This window comes from Calypte anna, chromosome 13, assembly GCF_003957555.1.
Source record: "Calypte anna isolate BGI_N300 chromosome 13, bCalAnn1_v1.p, whole genome shotgun sequence".
NCBI lineage: Eukaryota > Metazoa > Chordata > Aves > Apodiformes > Trochilidae > Calypte > Calypte anna.
The window spans coordinates 2,114,950-2,127,762 of record NC_044259.1 but is presented as its reverse complement, the minus strand read 5'-3'; the positions used below and the strand labels follow the sequence as shown (position 1 = coordinate 2,127,762).

General features: G+C 47.2%; 1 protein-coding gene across 2 annotated transcripts in view; it reads right to left on the bottom strand.

The window, feature by feature from the left end:
• UBE2D2 (ubiquitin conjugating enzyme E2 D2) overlaps nucleotides 1-12,813 on the bottom strand; it is a 28,834-nt gene that overhangs the window by 7,617 nt on the left and 8,404 nt on the right. For both annotated transcript variants that reach the window (XM_030458833.1, XM_030458834.1), the window contains exons 2-5: nucleotides 12,321-12,384; nucleotides 7,475-7,506; nucleotides 7,306-7,383; nucleotides 7,111-7,216 (exon numbers count right to left, since the gene is read on the bottom strand). In XM_030458833.1, the coding sequence (XP_030314693.1) occupies nucleotides 7,111-7,216; nucleotides 7,306-7,383; nucleotides 7,475-7,506; nucleotides 12,321-12,384 (280 nt within the window). The remainder of the gene's footprint in view (nucleotides 1-7,110; nucleotides 7,217-7,305; nucleotides 7,384-7,474; nucleotides 7,507-12,320; nucleotides 12,385-12,813) is intronic.

Here is a 12,813-nt window from a genome sequence, read left to right as displayed (position 1 = left end):
TCAAAAGCCACCAGCCCTCAGCTGCAGGGGGAGGGAAGCAGCTCCAAAGCCAGAAGAGAGACCTCTTCTTGGAGTGTTGTCCTGCTTTGGGCCAGGATCAAGGGGATTTTCTGCCTTGTGCTTTTGCTTTCAGCTCAGTCTCATCAGGAGCTGCACTGCTGAAATGAACAGCAAGGTTCTCAGGCAGTGGCTGCTGCTGGGACTGAGCCCACTCCATGGTTAGAGTTACTGCTGGAGCCTGGGCTGCAGAACCAGGGACACTGCTCAGCTCTGAGGAACATTTTGCCCTCCCGAAGGAGAAAAGGAGTCAAGAGGTCACACCTGAAACCCTCCCTTAGGGAGGAACAGACAAGAGAAATGACCAGAATTGACCAAGCAGAGGATTCCATCCCATACACCTCATACTCAGGATACATTTGAGGGATCACCAGGCTCAAACCCCTTCCTGATTCCCCTTCTTCCCCTCTCCCTCTTTGCTTCAGCATCCTGGGAGGATTCCATCCCTTCCTCTGCCTGTGCTCCTGATCCATCCCAGCCTGAATCTGTGTGTTCCTGCCTCCAGCTCCCAACTGCTGCTGACCCCAGGATTCCAGCCTGGACTTTCCCAGGGCTGCCCTGCAGCCTCGGTGGTGACGTGAGAGTGATTGGGGGAGAGGGGGGAGGAACCTGGGATCAATTTTCCTGTATATTTGTATAGATTTAGTAATGTTTCCTACTTATCATTCCTGTTTCATTAAAGCTGTGTAGTTTAGTTCCCAACCCATCATCTCTCTTATTCTCTCTCCTTCCTTTATCAGGAAGGAGAAGGGGATTCATAGAGAACACCTGGAATTCAGTTTAATTGCCAGCCCAGCATTAAACCCTGACAATTGACAACAGGAGAAGGAAATTCAAGGTGCTGGAGGTTTCCAGGTGGCACTTAACTTCTGTGGGTGTTCTAATGAAGTGTATCACACACCTCTGGCTGCCAGAGCTGGCAGTGGGCTTTAGGAGGGAGAAGCAGCCATGTACAAAAGCCAGTGTTTAATTCACCTCCCTACCCACTGGGGTCAAGTCAGTTGGGTTCAGTTAATTGCTATAGATGCTCAACACTAAAAAACTCTGTTTAAGCCTCGTTAGGGCAAGGCACAGCCTGCAGGGCTATGAAGCTACACCCTCTGCTTTCTTTGGGTCCTGTCCTGCCCTGCCACCCTGTTCTGAGCCTGTGACCCCAGTTCATCAGAGATGCAGATGCTCTGGATGCAGAAGCCCAAGACATGACAGCTCTGACAGTGACTTCAGATGATTGCCCCAGCAGTTGTTATTCCCTCCACTTCCTCAGCACAGAAGTCACCCTCCAAACCCTGAACTCAAAGCATTCCATGTGTTTGCAAAGCCTGAGTGGGTCTAATATCCATCCTATCCAGCTGTCCCCTTCAATGTAGGGTATTAACCGTAATAAATTTTATTAAAGTTCAGCTGGGATTGCAAACAAATCCTGCTCCAGTAAAGCACTCGTTTATGGGAGACTTCAGGATAAGGAGAAGTGACAGAGGAGCAATGGAATCTCCAACTCTATCACAGCAGGGAGATAAAAAACAAGTGTCAGTGCTTCCAAGGTAATGAGCTCCCCAGAAAAACCCCATCTGAAGTGGCTGTGTTCTGATTCAGGAGCTGTTTGGGGCAGCAAGTGCTCTCTGAAGAAGAGACTCAATTTAGAATTATCCAGGAGTAAAAGGCTTCCTTGGGCACCCAGCAGCCCATGGGTGGAAGCTTTGGCTCCTCACTGGTGTGTGAAAGGCACAGAGCAGCTTCCTACAGCAGCAGGAGGAGAGGAATGGATAAAATCCCTTTCAAGAGAAGTTATTCCTGGGGACTCAACTCCTGCGAGGTGCCAAGGGTCTCAGCAGTCCCTCAGCCCCTCTCCTCCCACCTAAGGGAGCACTAAGAGTGCACCAGGAAAATTTTTGTTCCCATTCCAAGGTGGCACTGACACAGCCCCTTTGGGTGCCAGAGGGCCAGGCCAGCAGGTGACACTCCCTCAGCTGCCCTGAAGATGCCTCCCATCCTCCTGAAGCTCATCCACTGTCCCAGAGCAGTTGGATAAAACAGGGAGCTATCAATTCCTGGATACCACCCCAGCATCCCAAGCTCAGGGTACCTGTCCTGCCTGCTGTGCCAGAGGTGAGGGACAAATATTACACCAGGAAGCTCTTTGTCACCCTCCTGGAAATCAGGCCACAGTGCTGAGCTTTTTGATCCAGCTCATCCAGCCAAGGTTCCAAACATGAAAGTAAAAGTTTGTCAGCTCAGGTTGAATTCAGGCTGCTGCTCTGGGGATTATGAAACATCTCTGCTAGCATAAATTTGAGGTTTGGACACACAGCACTGCCAAGGAATTCTGAAATGGAATTAAGAGGCTTTATCCAGCTGTCCTGCTTCTCACACCAGCTCAGGCTCCTCCTTTCCTTATCATCTGCCTGGCAGTCAAAAGCCTGCACGTTGAGATCCATTACAATTTAGCAATCTGTTCCTCAAAAAGAGGGAGAAAGCTGACTCCTGGAAGGAAGATTTGTCTCTACAATCAACTCATTGCAGTTTCAGGCCCAAAGACTTCTCAATTTTTGAGGCACAGAGTTGTCAGCAAGTTCCACCAGCACTGACAAACAGGAAGCTGGTGACATGGACAACTGGGAACACACCAGTTCAGGTGCTGGTCACCACCAAATGTCTGGCTTCTGACCATGAACAGGCAAGATGCAGCTGAGTACATTAAAGCAGCTCCAGACTCAGTTCAAATTCAGTCCTATTACTTAACCACAGTCCCATTTCAAACTCTTCCAGCAGTCTTACCTAGTCTCACAGAAGTGTACCTTTATATCTGAGCAGTTTAAACTTCTTGCTTCAAAGCAACTTGAATTCCTGCTAAGTCAGTTCAACAATTTCTGGTGACAAGAGAAGAAAAGTTAAGTTTTGCCCAGTGTATCACAAACTGGTTGAGGTTGGAAAGGACCTTTGGAGATCACCTTGTCCAACCCTTCTGCTCAGGCCAGGGCCACCTAGACCCACTGTCCAGGACCATCTCCAGGTGGCTTTTGAGGCTCTCCAAGGATGGAGACTCCACAACCTCCCTGAGAAACCTGTGCCAGTGCTCTGCATCCTTACAGAACTTCCACCCTAATGTCCACAGGGACCACCTTGGATCCCAGCCCCTTGCCCTGTCACTGGGTGCCACTGAAGAGCCTGGTTCTGTCCTCTCTGCACCCTCCCTGGGGGTGTTTATCCACCACACATCTCCAGCCTGACCTCCAGGTCCTTCAGCATGAACTTAGAGGATTCTCTCCAGTGTGCCCACATCCCTGGGGAGCCCAGCAGTGGACAGAGGGCTCCAGGGTCACCTCCCTCGAGCTGCAGGGCCCAACTCCTCTTGCAGCCACTGAGCAGTGCCAGCAGTGACTACACTGAAGCTGCAAAGGAGTTGTTGTCACACAAGAACCAAAGTTCTCTGGACAAGGCCAGCTCAGCACACAGGCAGAGGGTGACCCGTGGCAGGTGACAAAGCCACACACATTCTCCTCCTGTCATTTTTGCTTAAGCACTCCCAACAGGTAAATGAAAAGCCATGGGCACAGCCACAACTCCCTCACCTGCAAAAGACTGCACTACAAAGACCAAGGACACTCAAACTGCTGGGGGAGTGGGAATTCCCATCAGATTCCCAAATTTAATTCCAGAACACCCACAAGAGCTGCACCACAGAACAAATCACCCTGCAGAGAGCACAGTGAGCAAACAAAAGTGAACTCAAGTGAAGAAGAGAGAAGCCACCCCTGTGGTTCCCCTGGCTTCCAACCCTGAGATCAGCTCCAGGGCTCAGCAGGTTTTATAAAACCCACAGGGGAGGAGCAGGAGGGATCAGGGCAGGTAAGGCTGAGCCTTCCCAAAGTGCTCCAGGTGTGCATTAACTCTGGCACATCCACTGCCCAAATCCAAGAGAAAGTGGGATTCTCCCCCAAAAGGCTGAAGTTATTAGCAGTTGAAGGCAATTGGGATACTTTGAGATAACAATTTACATTTAAGCCTATGGATCCTGCTAAAGGTTTGGAGTTGAAATTAACCACTGAGGTGTGTTTAAGACTATTTTGTGACTAATTATTCTACAACATGTATTCTTGAGGGACCACTTCCTTAAGGAACTACCAAAACAACCAAGTTAACTATCCTACTGAGACACTCAGTGTTGTTCTCCCAGCTCTTCAGGACTCAATTTTAACAGATCTGGAGAATTAAACCCCTAAAAAAGACAGAACACAAACCCAAGATGCTCCTTCACCTCTGCTGGTGAAAGGATCAAACTGCTTACAGAAGGACTTACAAACCCCCTTATGGATTTAGTGCTCCAAAACTGCTCCAACAGCCCCCAAAAAGGGCAGAGCAGACACCAGGCAGTTTGAGAAGCCAAGAGCCTTCCCTCCCTTTCCCACTTAACTGGGATGACTGAGTAGCACTGCTGGGATTTTTTTTTCCAGTCTTTCCACCAAAGAAAGTGGCACTATAGACGGAAATGCTACAGAGCAACTGCAACGTGACATCTGGCTCTCCATCAGCTGCTGAGAACCTTCCCTACCAGCTGCCCCCAGGAGGAGGATGCTGAGAATGATCAGCTGTTCCTTAGATCTGTTCCTAGACTTCCCTGATTCCTCTGTCAGTAAAGGATGGGCATTTTCTTCAAAGCTGTGTTCTAGTTATCTGCTTACAGGTTTTTTTAATTCAAGGGTGGCACAAGTTAGGAAATGCTCTCAGAAACCTAGACTACAAATCCCAAACTGCTGCTCTGGAAGGGCTGTAAGCTGCCTGCTGAATAACTTCAGTTTTAATTACCTAACCCAAGAGCTCTTCCTACCAAGAGGAAGATTCATTCTCACTTATATTTATTAGTCCTACATTCATTCTTTGCTAAGTCTACCAAAGAGTTACAAGGGGCTGAGATAGCCCCAAAGTCTGCAAAGATACAGTTCTAAACTGACTGAAAACAAGATTTCCACCCTAAATGACCAAAGTTGCCTTTGTGGAATTAATTTACCCTTGCTCAAGCCAGAAATGTTCCTTTTAACTACCAGCTTTTGTTTCCTCCTAAGTTGAGATCTGTTTCCTGCCCAGCCACCCCTGTTATTTCTGAGGGAAGGATTCCCAATTCCCCTGAAGTCACCCATAAGAATTTCTTCATGGAATGAAGACCCAGGGGACTCAGACAGGACTGGTTTCCCACTGGTCACTCCTAGGTGTGTTTAGTGCTGGAGGAAGGAGAGTTCCTGTTCACATGGATGTTTCTGCACAGAGGGATCAGCACCATGAAGACACCTAACTCAAGGAGTGTCCTTTCAGAGGAGGGGGAGGTGACAGACAAGGCTGAGGAGCACAGAGCAGTCACACTGATCCTGGGGCTCACTCCAGCTGTGCCACCAGGATGCAGTTTGAAGAGAATAAGAAAAAAAAAAATAAATTAATTCAAGGCAGAGTGAGGTGTTAAGGGCACACTGCATGAGTTGCAAAATTCACAGGAAGGTATTTAGTGTGTGATTAAAAGGTGACAGTCATTAACTAGGTAATCCACTGATGGCCTCAACTAACCTCTGAAATTCTTCCCCCTTCTTTTCCCAGCTGTCCTAATTCCAGGCCATCCCCCAGTGTTCCAACATGCCAGCACCACACTGCCCATTACAGTCACTTCCCCTTCCCTGAAGTCAGGTGCCACACCACATTCCATACCCTCCATCTCTAGTACTCTAACCAGCTGGTCAGCAAGGTGAGAGTCACCAGTACTAACTCAGGGCTTCTCACAGGAGCTCCTGCTGGCCCCAAAGCACTGGGACAGAAAGCTGCATCAACCTGACAATCACTTTCCCTGTTCTGCCATCATTTTCTCCATTCTTTGAACTCACAGGGAAGACTTTCAGCTCCATGCTCAACCAGATCCACTCCTGTCAAGACCCCAGTCCATTTTTTTGCCTTCCTACAAACACAGAAGCCTTCAGTGGGACAGAAGAACCTGTGAGTTCAGCAAAGTTGTGGTGTGCAAGTGAGGGGTAACCAGAAGTCACCTGTCTGAACCAGAAAGTGCCTGGGAACATCACATGGAGCTGGGGAGAAGAATTCCAGGCAACAGGATAGCCTCATATTGCTGGGACAAGGTGTGAAGGAAGCTGTAATTAAATCCATGCTATCTGCAGCTTTTAATTACAAAGAAAGTCTGAAACTACAAAAATGGAATGGTCAGAACATGGTCCACACATGACCAAAACTCTCAAAAGAGAGACCAAAAATACTGTCAAATGCCACAGCTAAATCTACAAACCACAGATCTATGCTTCCAGCAGCCAGAAAAATCCCTAAGATTCAATCCTGGTTCTCCTTTCAAGGTGTTTTAAACCCCCATTTCCATTAAATAATACGAACACTGCTCTGCCAGGCACAGGAGACATTCCTGTGCCCCACAGGCCAGCACAATTCACATGGACCAAGATGGGTTTTGATAAAAAGAAAAAAAAAACAAAAAATTGCAAGCTGGTTAAACTTTAATATTAAAGTAGCCCATGTTATAGGATGTTAAAAAATGACCAACATGGTTCCAATGTTGCCTTTAAAAAGGGACTTTTGTTGGTTTTTTTTAAGATGACAAAGAATCAAAGCAGGCTTGGTGTTTTTTGAAGGCCACAGGTAGTGGGATTTGCCCTGTGCATTCTGACCATTGAAGTCTTCCTTGTTGTGCACGAGGTTTAATTTTGTGGGTGTTTTGGTTTTTTTATTTGCTTTTTTTAGTTCCAAGTGTTCAGACTCTGAGGTGAGGTGGGAAGGCTACGTACTTAGTACCAGCAAGACCTCTCCAATCCACTGGCAAAGCTGAGCAGTCTCCCTGTGGTCACAGGGAAATTGGATGTCCAGAGCATCCTGTGCTCAGGAATTGGCTGCAGGCCAGAGGCAGAGTCACAAGGCTGAAGCAGTGACCACAGAAATGGTTGACAGCAGGAATGCAGCAGTTTTGTTTGGTTTTTTTTTTTTTTTCCTTTACATCCTAAATCCAAATCAGTAATTCATTTCAGCAGAGTAAAATTAAATGAGCATTGGAGGTACCTTTTGAAATAGTTAGTGCTGGGGACCACTGTGACCGTAGAATATCAAGACAAATGCTGCCATTACTGTTAATATTTGGATGATAGATTCTTGTTGTAAATGCAACCTGCAGAAGAAGGAAAATTTCAGTGTAGGCTCAACAAATGTGCATTACAGCATATGGGAATGAAGAGATTTATGGGGCAAGGCACTCACCTTGGGTGGTTTGAAGGGATAATCTGTTGGGAAGTGAATTGTCAGGAAAAATACTCCACCTTGATAGGGACTGTCATTCTGTTAATAGAAAAGAACCAGTGAAGTCTGAGGAGTTATTCCAGGAGGGATTCTCCATAAAAAGCTATGAAGAGAATTCTCTCATACTTACTGGTCCCATTATTGTCGCTTGCCAATGGAACACTGAAAGAGAGAAAGATTTACTTCAGTTTGGAGAAGCAATGAGCCACTTAACTTCCAGACAAAGCAGTGGAGAAGTCTACTCTAAAATAACAAAGCCTTCTGCAAGGCTGTGGGGAGCCAAGCCAAACAATTAAATAGAGACAAAGTCCTCAACACTCCACATCCACCTGGTCCATGCTGTGGGATCCCTGTGGGGCCACGCTCGTGTTGGGCTCTGCAAAAAATCCCATTGCCCTAAAAATCCACTCAGAGATGAGCAACAGCTCAGACCCAATCATTCTGCAAGCTCAGCTTTGTAGTTACCAAAAGAAAAAAAAAGCCAAGCCCAGTTGCCACTGCCTGCCCTGGTGGAGCAGGGAGGGTGCAGCATCAACTCGTGTCTGCCAGGCAGGATCCATCCCGCAGAGGTCCTGAGCTCAGGGGAGAGTAACCTGTGTGTAAACCTCAGGTAAAGAGGTGATGTGAGCCCTGGCTTAGCATTGAAGCTGAGTCTCAGTGGCCCTCAAGACTTCCTCAGAGCAGTAGAAGGCACTAGAAACCTTCACAGAGAGCAAAACCACCCATGTGCTGCACACACGGGACCAGGATGTGCTCTGGTGCACACTTGAGGTGAAATGAACCAAAAACTCAGTCTCACACAGCTCTGCCTGAGAGAACTTCTTCCCAGAATCACAGGAAGTGAGGGCTTGGAAGGGACCTCCAAAGACCATGGAGTCCAACCCCCTGCCAGAGCAGGGTCACCTCCATCCAGCAGGTCCCACAGGGACACAGCCAGGAGGGTCTGGATGTCTGCAGGGAAGGAAACTCCACAACCCCCCCTGGGCCAGGGCTCCCTCACCCTCACAGTGAGGAATTTCTTCCTTGTATTTATGTGGAGCCTCCTCTGCTCCAGTTTGTACCCATTGTCCCTTGTCCTGTCACTGGGCACCAAGATCCTGGCTCCATCCTCCTGGCACTCACCCCTTGCATATTTATAGACATTAATGAGCTCACCCCTCACTCTCCTCCAAGCTGCAGAGCCCCTCAGCCTTTCCTCACCAGGAGATGTTCCCTCCATCACCTTGGAAGCTCAGTGCTGGACCCTCTCCAGCAGCTCCCTGTCCTTCTGGAACTGAGGGGCCCAGAACTGGACACACTATTCCAGATGCAGCCTCAGCAGGGCAGAGCAGAGGGGGAGCAGAACCTCTCTCCACCCACTAACCCCCCCTCCTCTGGTGCACCCCAGGATGCCATAGGACTTCCTGACACATTGCTGGCTCCTGGTCATCCTTCCAGGATGGAAAATTCCCTAAGAATGCCTTTATGCTGCAGAACACAAGGAAAACAATCAATGCTGTTCACAGCAGGATCTTCTCAGGGTTCCCATGTTCTCCAAAGGCCAAGAGCCCCAACTCAACAGATTATTTGTACCATGGGAAGTTTCCCTCTGGATGGTAACAGTTCCTCAGAACTGGGAAGCTGCCATCAGGACTCCAGTTGTTGCAGGGTGAGGCTCCCAGACACAGAAGCTGAAGTAAAGCTGAGTACTTCAGTGGTGTCTGCAGCTCCCCAGACTACCTGTGCCAACAGCAATTTTGGCCCAGAGTGGCACTACTTGTTCTCATTTAGCATGAGCAGTTTTTAATTACATGAGGTAGAGGCATTATGACTGGGAATGATCTCATACAAGGAGGAGGGAGAAAAAAAAGACAACAAAAAAACCCCAAGAAACCCAAAAAGGCTGAGTGGGAAGAGCCCAGGGCAAGGAAATCAAGACAGGGGCTTGGGAGTTCCTACTTGGTGCCCACCCAGTGTAAGAGAGTCAGAGAGCTTCACAGGAAGCACCCATCACCTGCAGCAGGACAGTGAGAAACCTCCACCAGGAGGACAAAGGGAGCAGAAACCCAGTAGGGAAGTTTGGGTCTAATCAGAGAAAAATCAGCCATGAATTTCCCAAGCATCAGGAGGTGTCAGGAGGATTCACTGTGACTGCACTGGACCTGAAGCTTTTGTCTTAAACCCAAGAGAAACCAGAAAGGAAAAACGCTTTCAGAGCAAATCTTAACACTTGACAAGCTACAAGGATGTTTGGTTAGTTGGTTTTTCCTCCTCCAGCCTCAAGGAAAGTGCTTGTTGAAAGCCAAGCTGTAGATTCTCACAACAGCCAAGGAATGTTTGATGAGCTGAAAGATGGATTTATCAGGCAGAGGTTACTCCAGGCATTCCTTTACTTTGAAATCAGTCATTCAACAAATTCTCCAGTAAGCAGAAGGGCTGCTGACTCCTGGCAGACCACTTTGTGTCCCACTGCAACCCAATCCCAAGCATGTATCCCAAAGTAAGGCCAGAGGTGGGTGGAAGAGAGCTGAAGTGACATCACCAGGAGAAAGGAAATCCTGTCCCAGTTCCCAGCTCTCCATTTTCCCCAGTTTATGACCTACAGGGACAAGAAGGTGACAACTGGGGACAGTCTGCAGGGGCTGGGGCAGCCACAAGGTCCTCTCTGCAAGCAGAGCATGTCCTGAACTCTGAGAAACATCACTCAGAGAAGGCAACTGAGGCAGAGCCAGAGCACCAGGACCTCATAGATGAAACCTTCTGCTTCTCCACTCACAGCCATCCAGAATGCTGCTCTCAACAATGAAAAAAACCTTTCATCTGAGGTCTGTCAGAGAGAAGTATCAGGAGAAGAACTGAGTGTTACTGATGGATTAAATAAAAACCAACTCTGAAGTAACCTTTGATAACCAAAATTGATCAAGTTGTTACCTTCCAAGGAGCTCTGTCACCTTGGATACACCCTGTGGAAACCACTGAGGAGCTTCTCACAGCACAAATCACACTTGCAAAATTAAGGAGGGGAAAAAACCCTCAAGACTGGCTCTACATCTTAGTAACTTTTCTTCCACAGAACTCCAAGCTTCTTTGAAATACTATTCTGAAAGCAGAAATAAGCTGGGGAATAACCAGAACCAACTTGATACTACTGCTGAAAACCCTCAAAACCAAAAAGACAGCTTTTCACTGGCTTGAAAGCAGTGAACAGGAACATCCCCACTCATTTCAGCATTTTCATTCTCAGGTTTCAAGTGCTTTTTTTTTTTTCTTTTTTAATCCAGTCCTGGATTCCTATAGGGACATGTAAATTTCTGTACATTTTGGCACTTCTCTGAAGAGTTCAGGAATTATTTGGAAAGCTCTTGGCAGGGAGTTTTTTCTTTTTAGAAAGGATACCTAACCTTACAGTTCTTAAGGCACAGCTTGAGGGTTTCCCTGCTCAAATATCCCCCCCTCTCCTGAGCTTGGGTGCTTCACTGAAGAGGGAAAATACTGCTCAAATTCAATGCATCCCAGCTGCAGCTTCCAAGGGTTCCTACAACAGCAGAGCTGCTACAAGCACTGTAAACAAATCCTCTCATTTCAGGCATTTTATGCATTAAATTCCACCATCATGCAAGTTCCTAAACTCCCCCCAAGGCCCAGGGCAGTAACAAAGCACAAAATGAATTTGCAAAGTGTTCCTGGCTCACAGCAAGCACCTTTCTTACCTTGCTCACCTAAGCTATGACCAGAGGTTTAATGCTGCTATTAAAAAAGCAAAGTAGCTCACCAGAAAGTGTAGAATCCTTGTTAAAATGGAGAAGACTGAACCCAGAACTAAACTAAGGCAGCACTCAGATCACACAGGAAATCTTGCCCTCCTCTCTAAGCAAAAATCTGTGTTCTAGGTGGCAGATCTCTGATGTTGGACAAAAAAAAATAATCTGGGTATGAATTTAAATAACAACTGCCTTTTTTTGGCTGCTTTAACACAGGTCCTTGAGCTTCACAAAGGAAGAGTAACTCCAATCCACAGCAGGGAAACAGCTTTGCTGATGCACAGGTTAAAAAGCTCATCCTGGGCTGTCCCCAAAACAGAAGCTGACAGGGCCAACTGGTTTGAGTACAGCTTTTAAAACCAACACTCTGTGACTTAGGAAGTGCAGATGGAGCATCCTTATTCCATACCTCAGCAGCTACACCCAAACCAGGCAACAAGTGAGCCCTGACAGCAAGAATCCCATTCTCATTTGGTTTCTTGAGAAAACCACAAGTGATACTCCAAACTGAGTGAAATCTTGCTTAAAAATAATGAGCCAAACCTGTTTTTTTCAGTCCTCTGGTTTGCTCTGTAATGCAAGAGCTCAAAACGGGTTCAAGAACCAATGTTTCCAGTGCTGCTGTAACTCATCTGACAGAACAATTAAACTTCAAAAAGAAATCTACTTTTATATCATCAAATAAACATTACTTCATGATTTAAGATTTGTTTTACCAACTAGTCTCCTTCTATTCACCTTTTAACCACTGCTGCACAAGGATTACATGCAGCCCTCCTGCAAAACACAGTGCTAATTAAATTTTGTGTAAAATACAATCACCCCTGACCTTGCTGTAGCAGAGGATTAGGAGCAGATTGTTTAACTTCCACAGGACCATGTGAGTACACTAGATATAGGTCTGGTAACACTGAAATTCAGGAAGCTCTACAGAGCAGTTTGCTGGGTTGGCCACAGAAGTACTGGAGTTTCCTGGCTGTGAAAATATCCCAGCAGGAAAGGTGAAACTTCAGGTGTCTTCAGCACACAGGCACCCAATCCACACCCTGGGAGTGACCAAGATCTCCAGTGACCCAGGAGGAAGGCATCAGGGACACAGAGAGGTGACAAACATCAGGTTAGGATGTGGAGCAGTAAGCCACACTCTAACCAGAAGTGACAGGAGTGTTTTCTTGGTCATCCTGTTTTAGAAAGAAGTCAGGGATGGGAAGTGCTGGCTGGGAGCAGCATACTTACTGTCATCACCCACAGGCCCTGCTGAACACTGTGCTGGAGGATCACGTGCCAGATCGTTCAACTCCTGGAAAAAACAGCAACAATTCAGTGCATTTCATTTCACATCCAACATGTTCTTGCTGAAAAAAAAACCCAAAACCAAACCATGGAGCACTCTGGCTCTCATTCTTGCTCACAAACATCATGCTCACAGCAGTGTTTTCTGATGGAGAGAGTGGTGAGACCATAAAACTCCCAGGCAGGGCAAAGCAAAGCTGCGTCACCTTTAATCCAGGTGTGTCAGTCCTGGTTTCCATAACCTGTCACATCACAGCAATCCTCACTGAGTCACAGGCTCTATCAGGTTTCCCTTCATTGATAACCAACCTCCAGAAAGCCCAAGCATTAGGGGTATTAGAGCCTCCACTATCTGCAGGTCACTGAGATAAGGTGGCCTCAGTCCAACCACTCACACTGTCAGCCTCATTTTAGCCCCTGTTCTGTACCAGTTCCC